Here is a 19,828-nt window from a genome sequence, read left to right as displayed (position 1 = left end):
GGAAAGTGCCCATTCCCTAGGCCCCCCCTGAGTTTAGCTAATATACCATCCTGATAACTTATAATCAATGACCTTTGTTAATTTTGGTTCTTTGTCCATGTTCCTGTGCACCTGTTATTGTTTAACAGGATCAGTTTATTATGCTATAATAAATTTTAAATGTTTCGCCTTATTTGCTCATTTGGTCGTGATATTGTTGAAAAATTTCTGTAAAGCGGAAAATACGTCGAAGATAAATATTGTTAATCGTAATTTCTTCCACTGATTTTCTATTTACTATTTTTCCTTATCATTTCAAAATAGCATAATAATTTTATTTTTTGTTGTTCTGAGCCACAGTTTGTCGACTAAAACTATTGAAAAGTTGTAGTGCTTAATCAAAAATAACATAATAGTAATGCGGTACATAGTCGGATCAGTATACTAAAAAAAAAAAAAAAAGTACAGTTTATCTCACAATTTTTGTCACTTTCATGTAATTTTTGCACCTTAAAGTTAAAAGTAAACATTGGAAATATATGGAGTCTTAGATATATAAAAAATAATTTTGTATGAAAACTTACCTAGTTGTTGAGATTTGTTTTCACAGATGTAAATTGAAGCATAGGAAACGCTACCAGTTAGTGACGTCGGTTTGTTTTGTTTACAACTCATTGTCGTTGCTAAGGCGTTGCTAAGGGACTTTCGGCCTTACTGTGCCGTGTATACCTTACCGTGTAATAGCTGTGATGGGATGAAGTAAGACCACATATTACTTGTATTAATCCAGTTCAAAGCGTATGTCAAGAAAAGAGTGTTGTAAGCATGTATGGAAAAAGTCTCTCTCATAAATTAGGCTAAGTGTCTAGACGTTCAATGATTGGCTATGTGGATTGAGGCTTAAGGTTTGCTCATAAGAGGACCTTTCAATATTTAGCCAGTAATGAATGCTAAGACTTACCTAATACAATCAGATTACTTTAGGAGATTAAAATTGTCAAGGATGACAATTTTATTTCTCACCAACTCTGAATTAGCTAGGTATCACCATTGGTGAATGGTGGTGATTTGTACAAAAAGAGTAAACGACCGAGTGGCGACAGCGGCCACCTCTAGGAACGAACTAGGAGTCTATTGATGATGGGGGGTTGGGGGCCACTGGGCATGCACAAATTATAATACTCATTCTTTTTTGTTTTAAGTCATATGGAAAGATATTAAGGCTGTTTTAAAATAGTTAAGCCTCTTAATTTGTGAATCACATTTTTATATAGGCTAACTCAAACTTGCACAAATATTTTTTCCATAAAAATTATGGTATTTCTACAGAAGCAATCCGCGGTGGCTTAGACTATGGCAATTGACTGATTCCTATGTTATTTGAGTTACTGTACAAGATTTAAAAGTAATATCCATTCGGCCGGCTGTAACTAAGCAGTAATTGACCTTTGAAAGTTACATAATAGCCACACCAAACTCAAAGGTATATTAAAGTTTAGTTCCAACCAAACGAAAAAAATATTCCTTACAACCCTTGTAAAGCAACTAAAATAACATAGAAAATGTCAATTGCCATAGTCTAAGTCACCGAAGAACGGTTCCCTACAGGAAGGTACCAGTATTCGTTACGGTGAGGAGATGTACACAGCCAGCCATGTTTAAATTCCCCAACCACCACGGAGCCATATGTTCACTAAGGGGGGAGGGCGGGGTGGGGGGTAACGCACAGGGGGAGGGCGGGGTAAGGTGGAAGGTACGAGTTGTCTTAGCAGCACCCCACTGAATAGTAAACATACCTTGGCGCAACTTTCGGCGAAAGCCTAACACTCACTTTCCTAAAACATAATAATTAAGAATAACGTTTGGAGCTTACCTTAAAGGGGTGGAGGGTACAAAGCAGCAGCTGCTTTTAAGAATGCGTGGAGGCGGGTCTTGGGTTCCTCAAAATGCAGCTTGAAATAAGCAACAGCCAAGTACCCGACGAAGTTATACATTCTCCTCCCGTATCTTGGAGTTGAACTGAATGGGGGCAAAAGACCTGCTTTCTCAGGAGGCCGTGGTCCTGGCAAAAAAACGATTAGTCGATCATAATTACCTGAGTAAAAAGGCAGAAAAATCTTTGTAACTCATGTAACAATTGTTTACATGAAGTTGGCAAAGAGTTCCTGGTGAGGGGCTGGGGCGAGCGTGAAGTAGATGCAGCAGTGGATGTCATGGCGGCAGATTCAACAGTGTTGGAGTTCTACAGTTAGGAGGTGGCAGAGGCCAGACCGTAGAAAACAGGGTAGGAGAGGTGGGGTGGAGTAAGTAAAAATGCTTTGATGCTATTGGTTGAGGCAGGGTGGGCTGAGGTAAATGAACAAGCACTTAACAAGATAAGTTGGCAATGTTAAGGGTAATAAAAGTAAATGGGTAGTTAAGGAACTAAATGTAAATGTGGGATGGGTTCAAAATATGAAATAATACAAATACATATATAAAGGGCCCAGGCCCAGGGGGTGGGGGGGGGGGATTTAAGTTCCTGGGTGGTAAATGTGTAATAGGGCCTATAGTTGTTTTAATAAATACAAAAGACCAAATTAAACATAGGTTAGCATATAACAAAACTAATGAAACTTGTAGGGGATGTTGCCTGACCAGGGGTGGGGTTGGGCTCTGTAACCCCCTTAAAGAACCAAACCAACCTAACCTAGCAGGGGATGTAACCTTACCTAGTAGGGAACTTAACCTAGTAGCAATGTTGCCTGACCATGGGGGCTTTGCCCCCCAGTACCCCCCCGTTAAAAGGCCTAACTTAACCTAGTAAGGAATGTAACCTAACCTAGTAGGGAATATTGCCTGACCAGGGGCTTCGCCCCCCGTACCCCCCCCTTAAAGGCCTAACCTAACCTAACCTAGTAGGGAAATACTAGGCCTAACGTAACCTAGTAAGGAATGTAACCTAACCAACCTAACCTAACCTAGTAGGGAATATTGCCTGACCAGGGGGGCTTCGCCCCCCCGTCCCCCCCCCAGCCCCCCCTTAAGGCCTAACCTAACCTAGTAAGGAATGTAACCTAACCTAACCTAGTAGGGAATATTGCCTGACCAGGGGGCTTCGCCCCCGTACCCCCCTTCCCCCAAAGGCTTAACCTAAACCTAGTAAGGAACGTAACATAACCTAACCTAGTAGGGAAATACTAGGCCTAATTGTAACCTAGTAAGGAATGTAACCTACCAACCTAACCTAACCTAACCTAGTAGGAATATTGCCTGACCAGGAGGGGGCTTCGCCCCCACGTACCCCCCCTTAGCCTCCTCCCCCCCTATTAAAGGCCTAACCTAAGCCTAGTAAGGAATGTAACCTAACCAACCTAACCTAGTAGGGAACATTGCCTGACCAGGGGGGGTCTTAATCGCCCCCCCGTACCCCCGGGAAAACCCCCCCCTTAAAATGGCCTTAACCTAACCTAAGTAAGGTGAACGTAACCTAACCTAACCTAGTAGGGAAATATTCCTAGGCCTAACGTAACCTAGTAAGGAATGTAACCTAACCAACCTAACCAATAACCAACCTAGTAGGGAATTATTTGCCTGACCAGGTGGGCTTTTTTCGCCCCCCAGTACCCCCCCTTAAAGGCCTAACCTAACCTAACCAGTAAGGAATTAACCTAACCTAACCGAACCTAACCTACGACCTACCCCCCTAGTAGGGAACATTACCTGACCCGGGGGGCTTAGGGGGGCTTTAACGCCCCCCCTACCCCCCCTTAAAGGTCCACTACGTAACCTAGTAAGGAATGTAACCTAACCAACCTTACCTAACCGGTAACCTAGTAAGGAATGTAACCTAACCAACCTAACCTAGTAGGGAATATTGCCCGACCAGGGGGCTTCGCCCCCCCCGCCCCCCCGTACCCCCCCTTAAAGGCCTAACCTAACCTAGTAAGGAATGTAACCTAAAACCTAACCTAACCTAGTAGGGAACATTGCCTGACCAGGGGGCTTCGCCCCCCCTCCCCCCCCGTACCCACCCCCCTTAAATGAACCTAACCTAACCTAGTAAAGGAACGGTAACCTAACCTAACCTAGTAGGGAAATATTAGTCCTACGTAACCCTAGTAAGGAATGTACCCCTAACCAACCTAACCTAGTAGGATATTGCCTGAAACCATGGGGCCTTCGGGGCCCCCCGCCTACCAGGGGGCTTCGCCCCCCCGTACCCCCCCCCTAAAGGCCTAACCTAACCTAGTAAGGAATGTAACCTAACCAACCTAACCTAACCTAACCTAACTAGTAGGGAACATTGCCTGACCAGGGGGGCTTCGCCCCCCCGTACCCCCCACTTAAAGGGCCCGACCTAACCTAGTAAGGAATGTAACCTAACCGAACCTAACCTAACCTAACCCTAACCTAGTAGGAACATGCCTTACAGGGGGATTCGCCCCCCCCCGTACCCCCCCTTAAAGGCCTAAACCTAACCTAGTAAGAAACGGTAACCCAAACCCAACCTAAGTAAGGGTAAATACCTAAGCCTAACCTAACGTAACCTAGTAAGGAATGGTAACCTACCCCCTAGCCTAGTAGGGAATGCCTGACCAGGGGGGCTTTCGCCCCCCCGTATTAAAACCCCTTAAAACCAAACTAACCTTAGTAAAGGAATGTTAACCTAACCAAACCTAACCTAAACCTAAACCTTAGTAGGGAACATTGCCTGACCAGGGGGGCTTCGCCCCCCGTACCCCCACCTTAAAGGCCTAACCAACCTAGTAAAAGGAACGTAACCTAACCTAAACCCCCCTTAGGTTAAAGGAAATACTAAGGCCGAAACGTAACCTAGTAAGGAATGTAACCTAACCAAACCTAACCTAACCTTAACCTAGTAGGGAATATTGCCTGACCAGGTGGGTTTTCGCCCCCCCGTACCCCTTTAAAAGGCCCTAAACGGTAACTATAAGGGAATGTAACCCTAACCAACCTAACCTAACCCTACCTAGTAGGGAATATTGCCGACCATTGGGGGCTTCCAACCCCTGTAACCCCCCCTTAAAGCCTAAACCTAACCAGTAAGGAAATGTAACCTAAACCAAACCTAACTAGTAGGTAACCAAGTACCGGGAATGTACCCCCCCCCCCCCGCCCCCCTTAAGGTATCCACCCTTGGAAGAACTAACCAACCTAGTAGGGAGAATACCTAGGCCTAACGTAACATAGTAGGATGTAACCTAACCAACCTAACCTAGTAGGGAATATTGCCTGACCAGGTGGGCTTCGCCCCCCCGTACCCCCCCTTAAAGGTAACCAACCTAGTAAGGATGTAACCTAACCAACCTAACTAACCTACCTTAACCGAGTAGGGACATTACCTGACCACCTTAAGCCGTACCCCCCCCTTAAGGCCTAACCGTACCTGTAAGGAATGTAACCTAACCAACCTAACCTAACCTAACCTACCCTAAGGAATGTAGCCTAACCTAACCAACCTAGTGGGAACATTGCCTTGACCGGGGGTCGCCCCCCCGTAACCCCCCCTTAGGCTTAACCTACTAGTAAGCCCCCCCGTACCTAACCTACCTAACCTAGTAGGGAACTTGCCTGACCAGGGGGGTTCGCCCCCCCCGTACCCCCCCTTAAAGGCCTACCAACCTAGTAAGGAACGTAACCTAACCTAACCTAGTAGGAAATATTTAGGCCTAACGTAACCAGTAAGGAATGTAAGCTAACAACCTAACCTAGTAGAATATTGCCTGACCAGGGGGGCTTCGCCCCCACCCGTACCCCCCTTAAAGGCCTAACCTAAACCTAGTAAGGAATGTAACCTAAACCAACTAACCTAACCTAACCTAGTAGGGAACATTGCCTGACCAGGGGGGCTTCGCCCCCCCCGACCCCCCCTACCTCCTTAACAAAGGCTAACCTATAACCTAGTAAGGCGGAACGTAACCTAACCTAACCTAGTAGGGAAATACCTAGGCCTAACGTAACCTAGTAAGGATGTAACCTAACCACCAACCTAACCTAGTAGGGAATATTGCCTGACCAGGGGGGCTTCGCCCCATTGCCTCAACCTACCCCCCCGTTACTAAAGGCCTAACCTCACCGTAGTCCCGACCGGAATGTACCCCCCCTAACCTAACCAACCTAAGCCTAACCAACCTAACCTACCTAACCTAGTAGGGAACATTGCTTGACCAGTGCTTCGCGTACTACCTTAAAGGCCTAACTAACCTAAGGAATGTAACCTAACCTAACCTAGGGTAGATTATAGCCTACAAGTACCTTGGTAGGAATGTAAAACTAACCAAACCAACCTATGGGAATATTGCCTGACCAGGGGGGTTCGCCCCCCCCGTACCCCCCTTAAATCCTAACCTAACCTAATAAGAACCTTCCCCCCCCAACCTAGATAACCTGCCGACCATCGTAACCTAACCAACCAACCTAACCTAACCACCGTAAATACCTACCAGTTTGGGAAATACTAGGCCTAACGTAACCTAGTAGGAATGTAACCGATGGACCTAACCTGGAAGAACCTAACCAACCTAACCTAGTAGGGAATATTGCCTAAAAGACCATGGGTGATCTTCACCCGCCCCTGTACCCCCCTTCCAGGCCTAACCTAACCTAGTAAGGAATGTAACCTAACCACCTAACCTAACCTAACCTAGGGGGGTTGGAATATTGGCCTACCATGCTCACCCCCTGTAACCCCCCCTTACGGCCTAAACCTAACCTAGTAGGAATGTTAAACCTAACCAACCCCCCCCCCCCCCCCCCCCCCCCCCTGAAACCTAGTAGGGTAACCAAGGGGGTTAGGAATTGGTAACCCTTGTTCCAACCCGAAGAACTAAACCCCCCCCCCCCCCCCCCCCCCCCAACCAACCTAGCCTAATCCGGGTAACCCCCTTCAAGGAAGTAAAACTAGTAGGTAAACCAACATATAACAAACTAAACCTAAGGGTATGTTGCCTAACCGGGGGGATGGGATTTGGCCCCCCCAGTAGGTAAATGACATATAAACCTAAACTTTGATGGGTGTGGAAGTGTGTAAAATGTAAAAAGTAACCATACATAACTGCGTAATAGTAAGGAAACTGGAAGGGAGGTGTAAATTGTAATGTCTGTAAAAGTGTATAATGGAATATATTGAAATGTTATGGTTTTATAAGCAATAATGGCAAAACCTATATATTTAAAAATTAACCTTTGATATTGGAACTTGAAATGTAGATTTTATAATAATAATGGCAAACTTAATATAGGTATTGGTATCGGTGAGAAATGCATTGTAAATGGTGTAACGTAAAGAGCCAGTCGTGAATACTGGAAAAAAGGGGAGGGATTGACTTGTGTATAAATGATATAGGAGTGTGTATGTAATATAGCAACTGCAATGTGCAATTTCACGTAAACAGGTAGGTAGGTAGGTAGGTATCGAAACGTCCTAAAACTGAGTTCTATATCAACACGTAGGCATTTTTAGGTGTCTGTCCTCAATTATAACATAATATTTCAAGTTATATATGGTGAAATTGATTAGGTGGGGATAATTTCAAAACAGTTATTATACAAATACTATGGAAAAATGAAAAGGAATAAACACTAGAATTCACATAACTGTTTAATAAACAAAATAGGTAAATGCTTTTATGTAACTCAACGTATGGTTTACCAGCCAGGGTTCCCAGATGACACCACTACCAACCAAGCCAAAGTCTACCATGAAACCAGCCAAAATCCCGCCAAATGGTAATCCAACCAACCCAAATAACCGGCAAATATATGTGCGGTTGATATCTATCTTTATAAATGCATATTTTTTATCATATATATGCTTGTATAGCGGCATCATAGTTTTAGTTAGATAATAAACTAATATAAGAATGCAGGAAAAAAAACGAGAATGAATTGAAATTTTGAAATGAGGCTCGTTCCTGAGAATCCGGCAGCCTGTTTTGTGGTCATCTGGTGTGTGTGTGATATTTTATTTAATTCCATCTACATATTTTTGCTTAAATGTTACCAAGTTTTTACTGAAAACCTATTCAAATTCCCCAGATTTTCCTGAAAACCTTCAAAAATTCCCAATCTGGGGAGAGATTCCTCAAACGTGGGATCAGTGTTTAGCTCAAATAGAAAGTGTTTGAAAACCAGCCATAAATACCACTAACCAGCCAAAGTGAATTTTTATTTTTACCCACCAAATTAGGAAAAAAAGCCAAATTTGGCGAGAAACTGCCAAATCTGGGAACCCTGTTACCACCCAATCCTTCACTCAGTCCGGTAGCAATGTAGGGGTCATACTGTAACGTGTTTGGCTAAATACATATATCCCTCCCGTAAACCCCCATTTCTTTCCTCACTAAGAAGTCCGAGTTTAGGCCAAAAGCTCCCTTACAGTTAGCGCATGCGCAGTAGCAGCGCATGCGTAGTAGGATTCATTGTTGTGGTAGTAGTGGTAGTAGACAAATATGGATGTGGAACGGCTCCACTATAGCTAGTTTTGTTAGTTCTTATTTCCGCCTGTATTTCGTGTTTTTAAAAGTGATAAATGTGGGAAATACCACAATAACACGGCAAAATCTCCCCCCAAGTGGTTTCTCCCCACCCAAAACCCCGGTTCCCACTGGGGGTCCCCCTTACCGTAGGATAGAGTTGGGGTTTTGTCCCCACCCAAAACCCCGGTTCCCAATAGGAATCCCCTTTACCGTAGGATAGAGTTCAAAGGTAAATTAGAGTCGTCCGAATAAATATTACTTCAAATTCTTGCTCAGGAGGTAAAACTGCATAGAAAAACTGCAACTGCCATACTCTGGGCCGCCGCGGATAGGTACACTAGATCTACCAAAATTATGTACCTCTGACCTTACTTGTAAATCCAAATTAGATATTATATGTAATGGTTTGGCAATGAAAATAACTTGATATGTAAACAAAATGTAATTAAGAGAATCAAAATTAACACTTGCTTATTGTAAAAACGAAAAAAATATATTGGAATTAATAATTTGATATATGTATGATATGCTTAAACAGTAAGATCAAAAGAAATTAAGACATTTGATTGCTTGCTTCAGGTAAAGTATGTACTAATAAGATTCCATTAAAATTAGATACTTGAGTATTGAACCTAATCATTTAATTAATAGTATTAATAACAGAATGATACAGATGTATTAATTTAATATATCTGCATCATTCTGGTATTGTTTCCTAGCATAAATTATTTTCTGTACAGAATTTGATTACATTTCTTTCACACTTACATAACGTCTGGAAAATGAATATGTACACTCCTGAGATAAAGAAAGAAAATTTATTTATTTCTTACAGTTAATATAGTAAAACTCCATTTATTGTCATATTAAAAAAGAAAACAGCCAAACTACTTGGAGACCAATCATAGACTTCTCTCCCTTGAACCTATTCATTCGCCAAACTTGGTTCACAATGGAAACGGCAAGCCCCGTGCTCATCTCCATCAGTTAGAACGACTTCATGCTTACGATGGACTTGAAGGATTCATATTTCCAAATACCCATCTATCCATCCTCCTGCAAGTACCTTCGCTTTATCCTCGGGGAGATGGTGTTCCAGTTGAAGGCACTCCTCAGGTGTTCACACGTGTGTTTACCCTGGTGTCAGCTTGGGCCCATTTGAACAGGATACATCTGTTAATAATTGGCTTGTCCTGGCGAGCTCCCACTCACAGTTGCTTCAGGACAGGGATCAGCTTACCCCCAAGCAGAGGCATGCTGATAGATACAGTAACAGCAAGAGCCATCCCCTCCGACTCTCGTATCAGCAGGTTCAGGAAGGCTACACAACTGTTCCTGTTTCAATAGGAGCAGCCAGCCCTGCAATGGCATGTTGTCATCGGTCACTTGTCATCCTTGGAGAAGTTGGTCCCTCATGGGTGGCTTTACCTTTATTCTCTTTAGTGGAGACTGAAGGAGTACTGGTCCCAGTCTCAAGACCCTCAATCTTTTCTCATTCCTCTCTCGGAGGAAGTGAGAGAGGATTTAGACTGATGGCTGGATGACAGGAACCTCTTAATCAGAGTATGCATGGATACTACCCCTCTGGACATGCTTCTGTTCTGAGATGCATCATCTGAGGGATGGGGCACACACCTGGGAGGAGTTGCTGATGTAAGGAGTGTGGAACCGAGATGACAATCATCTTCACATCAATATCCTTGAGCTCAAGGCAGCCTTCCTGGCCCTCCAAGAGTTTCAGGATCGAATGATGGGACACTCTGTGGTGTTGATGAGCGACAACACCACAGTGGAGGCATATGTCAAAAAACAGGGGGGTCTCATATTCCTTCCATTTTGCCAGTTGGCGAGGCAGATGCATGAGTGGGCAGTATATTCAGTAGAGCTGTCAGCCAGATACATTCTAGGTAAGAGGAATGTAGTGGTAAACAAATTCAGCCACCAGATTCAAGTGATAAGGACGGAATGGTCTTTCACTTGGACATCACCTGGCACAACAGAAAACTTCAGGTCTTCTGTTCCATCCTGCTAGAACCATGGACTGCTGCGGAGGATGCATTCCAGCACCCATGGGACAACCTCGATGTCTACACCTTCCCTCTGTTTTGTCTGATATGCAGGGTGACCAGCCAAGTTGTTGGTCACCCCCAATCTCAAAATGGTTCTGGTGCAGCCATTTGGTGTCCCGACCTGCTAGCTCTGCTGTTTGAGGCACCGAGAAAGCTCCCTCCCTGGCCCAACTTTCTGTACCAACCCCATGTAGAGCAGTACTACCAGGCAGTGCAGTCACTGCATCTTCACAGCTGGCAGTTATCCAGCATCTCTTATGAGCAAAAGGCTTTTCGCACCACGCAGCAACAGAGATGGCTGGATACTCAGATGAGATGGTACTTTGTCCTGTTGGAGTACTGCGGCAGCTGAAGAGGACTCAACATCAGCCTGAGTGTCGATGAGTCTTTGTTAACACTGGCTCATCCAAGAAAGAAGTGTCCAAGAACACAATTTCTTTATGTTTTCATGATACAATCGGGTGAGTGTACTGTGCTGTTGGCGAAGACAAAACTGGTACCTTCCACCCAAGAGCTCACGAAGTCAGGGCATTGGTTGGTCCAACCCTTGCATTCCATAAAAACTGTCAGTTTCTCAGGTACTGAAAGCAGTGGTGTGGTCTCGACAGACCACTTTCACCTCTTTCTACTTGGGACATTGGCCACAGGTCCTTGGACACTTTTTCCTTGGAACCTGTGGTGACGGCTCAACAAGTTGCATAGCTTACCTGGCTCCTCTAACAGGATAGGATTGTATCTAACGTTTGTGGATGTGAAAATAACTACAGGAGTAACTGGCCTCTCCTTTTCCTTCCTTTTCATCCCTCCTCTCTTCCTTTGGGCAGAGTGGATTAAAGCCATTACATACCAGAACTGTCAGTCGATGCAGGTAAGGCTACACATTGAGCACCTGTTTTATTTTTATTTTTATAGATTTAGAAGCAAACCTACTCCTTTCTCTAGGAAGGGAAGGAAAGAGATCCTGACAAGGAAGCAAACCTGATACTTGTATTTGCCCTCATTTGAAAAGATGCAGAAGTCTGAAAATTGATCATGCATTTACTACACCTCCAGGTGTGGCAAACTCCAGTCAGTTAAAAGAGACTCTCTCAGATTCCTCCCTCCATCCAGTGAGTCTTCTGAATGTGAAAGGCCAATGGTTTATATATCATGTAGGAAAAAATCACAATTTTTTTAAAGTAAATTTTATTTTTTATAACTATACAAACCTGAGGTCCTTTACAGTAAATTTTATGCGTGCTTCATGCCACCCCTCAATTTGAAACCTGAGCCGAAAGGTAGTTAACTGCCTAACCACCTTGTTTGAAAGTTCCCAACTCTGCTGTAAGTAATTTTAATGTAAAGGACCTAAGGTTTGAATAGTTAGGAAAAATACAATTCATTTGATAAAATTTTTATTTTTCTTCAAAAGTATTATGTACGTCCTGTAGGAGCAAAAGTTAATTCTTGTTTAGAATCGATATGTACTATATCCATGACAACCAAAGGAGTGATCATTTTTATAATTCCTATGTATTACAAGATAGAGGGTATGTTCTTGATGTATACTATATTTAACAAAGTACAATATTTCAAGGATATTTATTCCCATTTATTGACACTAAATTCATGTGCAGTGCACTACAGTACAGTATATAGGTTTGGAATCCATAAAAGAGTCAACTGCATTTTTGATAAGTCAGAAATTAAATTCTTTGCTTTTCTTAAAAAATATTGTACTGAGAGTGAAAGAATAATATCAATTGTACAGTAAATGCATTTTTAATTATAAAAATCAAAACTGATTTTGTTAGTAATTTGTTAATACACATGTAAATGAACCCTTAGCTACTTTAAATGTTAGAGATATCAACATGGCTAGATGATCTGTTTAAAAATGTTATTTAGTAAAGTAAAGACTTAATTCATTCAGTAATTTTCAGTGAGCCTAATGAAAATATTTGAAGTGTCTTTTTATTAAGTTGATGGTGAAATGCAGTGATTTTGAGTACATGAAACTTTCAGGAGATAAAAGCAGTGGGATGAGTGATTCTGATCCAGACTTTTGGGATTTGGGACAAGATGAGCCCCGAACCAACCAGAGAAGAAGGGCTAGAGGAAAGAAGAGGTGAGTAAATTATGTATAGATTTTCCGTAGCAGGTTGTACTTTATCGTTTTTGATAACAGATTTGCAATTGAATTCTGTTATTTTTTGTGACCTTGTATTCTCTTTATCAGGATTTTTATTTAATATTTTTATGTAGCAACTAAAGTACCAATAACACTGAAGTTCTGACATGATGTACAGTATGGAAAAACTGTTATGTTCATAAATGAGCAAACCCTCAGTTTTATGTATGCATATCTGTTGATGCAGATTGTTAGTTAAAAGATGAAAATAGAAAAATAATTGCTTTTCCTCCTAATTGGAAATTCCAGGTGTTGGTCACACTTACATGAGGTTCATGATCAACAATGATTATTATGGTAACTTGTGCTCCGAAAGATTTGTTTTCATCATTCATCACTCACCCTGGTACTAATTAATAGTCTTTCTATTATTGTGTACTTTTTTTATTATTATGGCAGAATAATATACAATAATTTTTTCTGTGGGGGATAAGTTCTCTGTATTCAACAGACTTAAATTTTGTGAATTCAAGCTGCAGATTTCTAGTCTACATAAATTAGCCAGGAAGTATTTTTATGTAAGCCCATTACGTATTCATATACATTCCATATTTTTTGGTCTAAAAAAATTCAGGTTCACGACTTGAATCATAGTCATGTGAAACAACAAAAAATTGTCAACAGGAATGGAGGGACACTCAATAGTATATAATTGATGAGTTTATAAAAAAGAACATTTTTGTAATTAACAAATCCATAACTTGTAGTGTCATTTTGCTTGTTGTGAAATGTTCTTAGACAAAAGCTCTCCAAAGGATGATGAAGAAGAGTACCAGCCTCTGTGGAGTAGTGCATGTGCACCTAATGCCCAGTAAGTCTCAGCTGACAACCTAGCCAATTGATCACTTGTTTGGGTGTGCACAAATATGCTCTGGATATCGTACAGGAAGAGAGATCAAAGGTCTTCTTGTCAGGCAGATATCACTCCCTATTGCTGAATGATCCATTTTAGGGGGTAGACAGCTGTGAGTTTGGTTGTTGGGGTCCTCATACCCTCTACTCAGGTTACCAGTCACCCAAGTACACAGCTTTGAGTGGACTCTCTATTGATTGCTCCACTGAGCAGGACTATTCCCCTGCACCTGGTTCTGAGAGTAATGTGTCCACATCAACATCCAATAACAGCCAGATGGGTTTGGTCCCCAAGAGATGGAGATGAATCATTCAAGGTCCCCATCACCTCATACTAGTTCAAGCTGTGCGCTGTGCTTTTGGATAGTTGGACCTTCAGTTGTAAACAAGGACATGGACCATAATTGATTGACATCCTTCCATTCTAGTGAGTTTTCCCTTGTTGGTCTGATGCTCGTTTCCCTTCTGCTGTTACAAAAAACCACATGGTATTAGACAGGGGAGGCATGTGTGTTACATCACTGAGGTCATTTGTCGGTGCATCGTTTCTTCAATTGGAAAAACCCTCCCAGAGACTTTGTCTTCATTCTAGCAGCTTGGATCCTCAACAGGGGAAGAACAACATGCTGGAGTTGTCAGAGACCTCCTGCAGGCGGATGCATCAGTCTTGCTGGAGCAGCTTTACACAGACTTGATCATGTTTTCCTCCTCTGAAGCCTGTTGGTGAGTTGCCTAGCCTCTCATGTTTAGTCCAGCATTTGTAGGTTTGGGGATCCCGGTAGCTCTCATTATTCCTGTTTGTGGTGAAAACTTAAAACCTATCATTAGTACGAAAGATTTGAGACTTTTTCAGTTCCCTCCCTCCAGGACTTTGTTAGGAGATCAGACTGATATTTTTTGTGCCTGGTGCAAGCCTTGTGGCACTTTGCTAGGAGAACCTGACCTCTTAGGCCAGTGTCGGTGTCTCTTTGTAGTACATGCCTTCAAACTTAATTGCAAGGAGGACAGTCCTTTTAGCTAATTAAAGAAGCGTTTGGATTTCACAGCTAACAAGGGTAGGTGTCGGGTGGCACCAGACTACTTTCACCTTATTTTGCTGTGGGGACCCACAAATTGCTGATCAATACATTATGTAATCTCCAAGCTCCCTTTAGTTAAACAAAGCACCCTGTCTGAGGTGATCAGAGGGCATAAGACTAGAATTTGAATGGGAAGGCACTTGGCTTCTCTCTCTCTCTCTCTCTCTCTCTCTCTCTCTCTCTCTCTCTCTCTCTCTCTCTCTCTCTCTCTCTCTCTGCAAGGTAGCAGTCAGGTCAAGTACATGCTGAAGGGATCCTAGTTTGGGAGGACTTTTCAATCGAGCATAATGTTGTAAGCCTTTGGTTTATTAAGTGGGACTCCTTCTGCTTTACCTTTTAACCAGATGTTAGCTGCCTTCCAACTTGTCTTTACTTTTATATTCAGAAAGCACTTGGTCCCCCAAAGTTTTCCTGGAGTGAGAGTACATATAGTATATAGCAGTCTGGCTCAGGGCCCTGTCGGTCATATGTGTTATTGTACTACTGTTCATTATCATGACTGGGACATGGCATTTCAAGGAGACGATTCAACTTGCTAGTCAGTTGGGAGACTATCCTCCCACTTAAGAGTGAGTCTTCTATATAGAAGGTGATGATTAGATTTCTGTGGGAACAAGTGTAAAAATGTTTAAGTAATTTGTATTTTTCTAGTACGTAAACAAGCCAGAGCCTTTTATCATAATCCATCCTCAGCCACCCCCATGGTCTGTGATGATGAAGGAAGTAGTACTGCATTTGGCAAGGGAGTGGGCGACTCCGCCCACTCACATACCCACCACCAATTAACTTCTTTATTAACAAGCTTTAATAACAATTTCTAGCTCACTCTGAGGAATGCCTATACATGGAAGGATCTGGTTTATACCTAGGAACAAATTAGTTTAAATTTTCATATATTCTTGAAAGATTCATTAAGTTGTTTCCCAACAAATATTCTGAAAGCTTATCTTAATAATAAGTATTCAGTATACCATTGCTCTCCATGATATTTCTACTTTAGCAACACATTAAAAGGTTTCTCATACAGATCATGACTCAATTTGCTAAGTGCCTTACAATATTAAACATCTGTACTTGAGAAGAAGCAAGAACCTTTTCCAACAATGCTTTAATGTTTACATTACTTAGATTGTAAGATTCTAAGGAGCTTAATATAATCAAAGCTCTTCCAATCACCTGCTATTTTTTTCTTTGAATCTCATAATTTGGACAACAAACTATTTGTTGATTAAAGCTTCAGATAGAGTAAGAAATTTTGTATGTAAATGCTTCATTATCACTTCTACAAAAAATGAGAAAAAGGGCTGGGAGGGCAAATGGCAGTGATGGATGTGGGTATAATCCTTTTTTTGATACATAATCTTCACAAGACCTTGTTTTACCGTATGCAGTTTTCATTATATCAGTAATTTCTCATTGTTTTAATGTAGTTGTATGGTCAAGTTCTTTCAAATGGGAATTGCAGTGCCATTTTATCTGTTGACTCCATTTTTAATAATTGATCATGTTTACATGATCCTTTTTTGATAATCTTAATAAGTTTTTGATTATTGTTTTAACTACCTAGTTTTCATTATCAGTAGTTTCTCATTTTTTTTAATGTAGTTAAATGATTTGCAAAGTTAGGAAAGCGTTTGGAATTTAGGCAAAGGTTTTCATGGTAAAGTGGTTGAAATGTAAAAAGTCACTTTATGTTTCTGAAATGTAATTTGTATGTTTTTATGTTTTTTTAATACAAATTAGAGCCCTACATTTGTGCATGTTCAAACATTACTTAAAGTACACAGGTAAATTTGCAAAGCCTGCATTTTTAGGAATTCATTCTGTGTTTTTTGCCTCGTCACCATCTTTAGTGTATCTTGGTTCAGTTTGAGGCAGTATGTAAGAATTAGATTTTTCCTCTTTATTTGTATATATTTATGCAAATGTCCATTGTAGCAGGAGCAGAGCAAGATGGGGCACTGGCTCCTTTGCCTTCTCAAAGATATATTTCCCATATGTGACTCTGTCTACCCCTTTAAATGTTAACCTTAACACATCTAACAAGATTCCATTCCTTTAATAAAGCCATGCTAGTCCAAGGTCTTCCATCTTACTGTATGGTGGCGACATATCTCAACACTCTTGTGCATAATATCTTCATTATAACAAGCTCTTCCCACTTGAATAGTCATTCGGACCAAGGTAAACTAGTGATTTAGGTGTAGAAATAAATTAAGTTAACCAAAAATTTGGTATTTTATTGCAAACTTACCTGCTTGCCAGAAGTGCACCACCACTTGTACTTAACCCTTACAATACAAGACGTGAAGTAATTCACTACCGGGGGTATTGATGTACATGGATATATGTTGGCTAGGTGAATGGGGATATTGTTGTTCCTTTGGAGTATGTCTGATGGAGCTGCTGAACTATAGACAGGCTAATGTAATAGATTAGCATTAAAAATAAAGTTAATCTGTTTATGATTTTTATTGTACATTGTATGGATACAAAATTTGAGTTAATTATATTTTATATGTTTCCACAAATGAGAAATCTTACTGTACTTTTTACGTAGAATTTCTGATTCCCAGCACCTCTCAATGGACTTTCCTTCATGTGCTTCAATTTGCTAAGACAACAATGTTTGTAATGTTTTAAATAAAAGATTGACTAATGATGGATACTCACCTAGAAAGGAGACTCAGGGGATTTTTAATTGTCTCCAAGGCCATTCTCAGTTAACACCATACTGTACCCAGCAGTACAATACAGTAATACCTCTATCTTACGCGAGGTTAAGTTTCAGACCCCCTCACGCAAGTCAGATTTTCATGTAAGTTTGGCATGGTCTCTTAAAAATGCTAATACATAAATGCTTATTTCTAGAGTTAGAACACTAATCATGCTCCCCAAGTATTTAGCTAACTTTTAAATGAAATTAAAGTTACTGTAATTTCATTTAAAAATTAGAACTGCGCATTTACAGTTTTAGACAGTGAAGTTAAAATTAGATCAATTTAAGATTATCTACTGCTAACTGTGGGAGAGTTTGAAGTATATCTTAGTTGAACCAGACGACTGGGCTGATTAACAGCTTTCTTAGGGCTGACTCGAAGGATTAGAATTTTATTTACGTGGCTAGGAACCAATTGTGTGTTTAGCAATGGGACTCACAGCTTATCATGGTATACAAACCACATTACAGGCAGTCCCTGGTTATCGGCGGGGATTCCGTTCCTGGGGGGATGCCAATAAGCAAAAAACCGCCATTAACCAAAACTTGGCGATTTATGGTGCCATAGACGCTGATAACCAGTTAAGCACCATTATGGTGGCTCTGTTAGGTATGTTATGGTGCCATAACTCTATTATTGGCGCCTTATAGCGCTGATAACCAAAGCTCAGCCCGTCATGCCACAATAAATTGCCAATTTTATGGCACTAGACAAGTGCCATAAAACCAGATCACCGATAACCGAGTCCGCCAGTAACCGGGGAATGCCTATATATCGAGAAATGAATTTGTAATCACCAGAAATAAATTCGTCTGGTTCCGCATTGGTGGTAGCGGGGAACGAACTTGGGCTACTAGATTGGAAGATTGGTAGTCGAGTACACAATCCACTCATCCAGAAAGGAACTACTATGAGAGAGAGAGAAAATTACAATAATCCACTTCCCTAATCACAACACTCCACATGTTACCTTAAATAGACATTTTTGACAGCTCAGAATTTCTCTTTGAGTTAAACGAAAGATGGACAGATTTTTTCATGCAAATATTGTACGTAATTACAGTTATTATTATTATTTTTTTTTTTTTTTTTTTTTTTTTTGCTCTATCACAGTCCTACAATTCGACTGGGTTGTATTTATAGTGTGGGGTTTCCGGGTTGCATCCTGCCTCCTTAGGAGTCCATCACTTTTCTTACTATGTGTGCCGTTTCTAGGATCACACTCTTCTGCATGAGTCCTGGAGCTACTTCAGCCTCTAGTTTTTCTAGATTCCTTTTCAGGGATCTTAGGATCGTGCCTAGTGCTCCTATGATTATGGGTACGATTTCCACTGGCATATCCCATATCCTTCTTATTTCTATTTTCAGATCTTGATACTTATCCATTTTTCCTTCTCTTTCTCTTCAACTCTGGTGTCCCATGGTATTGCGACATCAATGAGTGATACTTTCTTCTTGACTTTGTCAATCAACGTCACGTCTGGTCTGTTTGCACGTATCACCCTATCCGTTCTGATACCATAGTCCCAGAGGATCTTTGCCTGATCGTTTTCTATCACTCCCTCAGGTTGGTGCTCGTACCACTTATTACTGCAAGGTAGCTGATGTTTCTTGCACAGGCTCCAGTGGAGGGCTTTTGCCACTGAATCATGCCTCTTTTTGTACTGGTTCTGTGCAAGTGCCGAACATTCACTTGCTATGTGGTTTATGGTTTCATTTTTCATATTGCACTTCCTACATATGGGAGAGATGTTATTTCCGTCTATCGTTCTTTGAACATATCTGGTTCTTAGGGCCTGATCTTGTGCCGCTGTTATCATTCCTTCAGTTTCCTTCTTTAGCTCTCCCCTCTGTAGCCATTGCCAATTGTCATCGCTGGCTAGTTCTTTAGTCTGTCTCATGTATTGTCCGTGCATTGGTTTGTTGTGCCAGTCCTCTGTTCTGTCTGTCTTTCTCCTGTCTCTGTATATTTCTGGGTCTTCGTCTACTTTTATTAGTCCTTCTTCCCATGCACTCTTTAGACACTCGTCTTCACTGGTTTTCAGATATTGCCCCAGTGCTCTGTTCTCAATGTTGACGCAGTCCTCTATACTTAGTAGTCCTCTCCCTCCTTCCTTTCGTGTTATGTATAGTCTGTCCGTATTTGCTCTTGGGTGTAGTGCTTTGTGTATTGTCATATGTTTCCTGGTTTTCTTATCTATGCTGCGGAGTTCTGCCTTCGTCCATTCCACTATTCCTGCGCTGTATCTGATTACTGGTACTGCCCACGTGTTTATGGCTTTTATCATATTTCCTCCATTGAGTTTTGACTTGAGTATCGCCTTGAGTCTCTGCATATATTCTTTCCTGATCGTGTCCTTCATCTCTTGGTGTTTTGTATACCCCTCCTTCCATTATTCCCAGGTATTTTGTATCCTGTCTCATCTATGTGTTTGATGTTGCTCCCATCTGGTAGCTTATCCCTTCAGTTCTCGTTACT

At 41.4% G+C, this 19,828-nt stretch overlaps 1 protein-coding gene across 6 annotated transcripts in view; it reads left to right on the top strand.

Annotated features, from left to right (window-relative positions):
- The first annotated feature begins 617 nt into the window (after positions 1–617).
- The window catches only part of LOC135219088 (tetratricopeptide repeat protein 23-like), a 224,105-nt gene continuing 204,894 nt past the window's right edge, over positions 618–19,828 (top strand). For 5 of the 6 annotated variants that reach the window (XM_064255519.1, XM_064255515.1, XM_064255518.1 and 2 more), the window contains exons 1-2: positions 618–738; positions 12,533–12,635. In XM_064255519.1, the coding sequence (XP_064111589.1) occupies positions 12,550–12,635 (86 nt within the window). In that variant the 5' untranslated portion in view covers positions 618–738; positions 12,533–12,549. Of the gene's footprint in view, positions 799–12,532; positions 12,636–19,828 lie in introns of all 6 variants that reach the window. The other variant, XM_064255516.1, reaches the window with a different exon arrangement.

This window comes from Macrobrachium nipponense, chromosome 1 (assembly GCF_015104395.2).
Source record: "Macrobrachium nipponense isolate FS-2020 chromosome 1, ASM1510439v2, whole genome shotgun sequence".
Lineage (NCBI taxonomy): Eukaryota > Metazoa > Arthropoda > Malacostraca > Decapoda > Palaemonidae > Macrobrachium > Macrobrachium nipponense.
The sequence above is the reverse complement of the archived record's forward strand: the minus strand, read 5'-3'. Positions and strand labels throughout refer to the sequence as shown.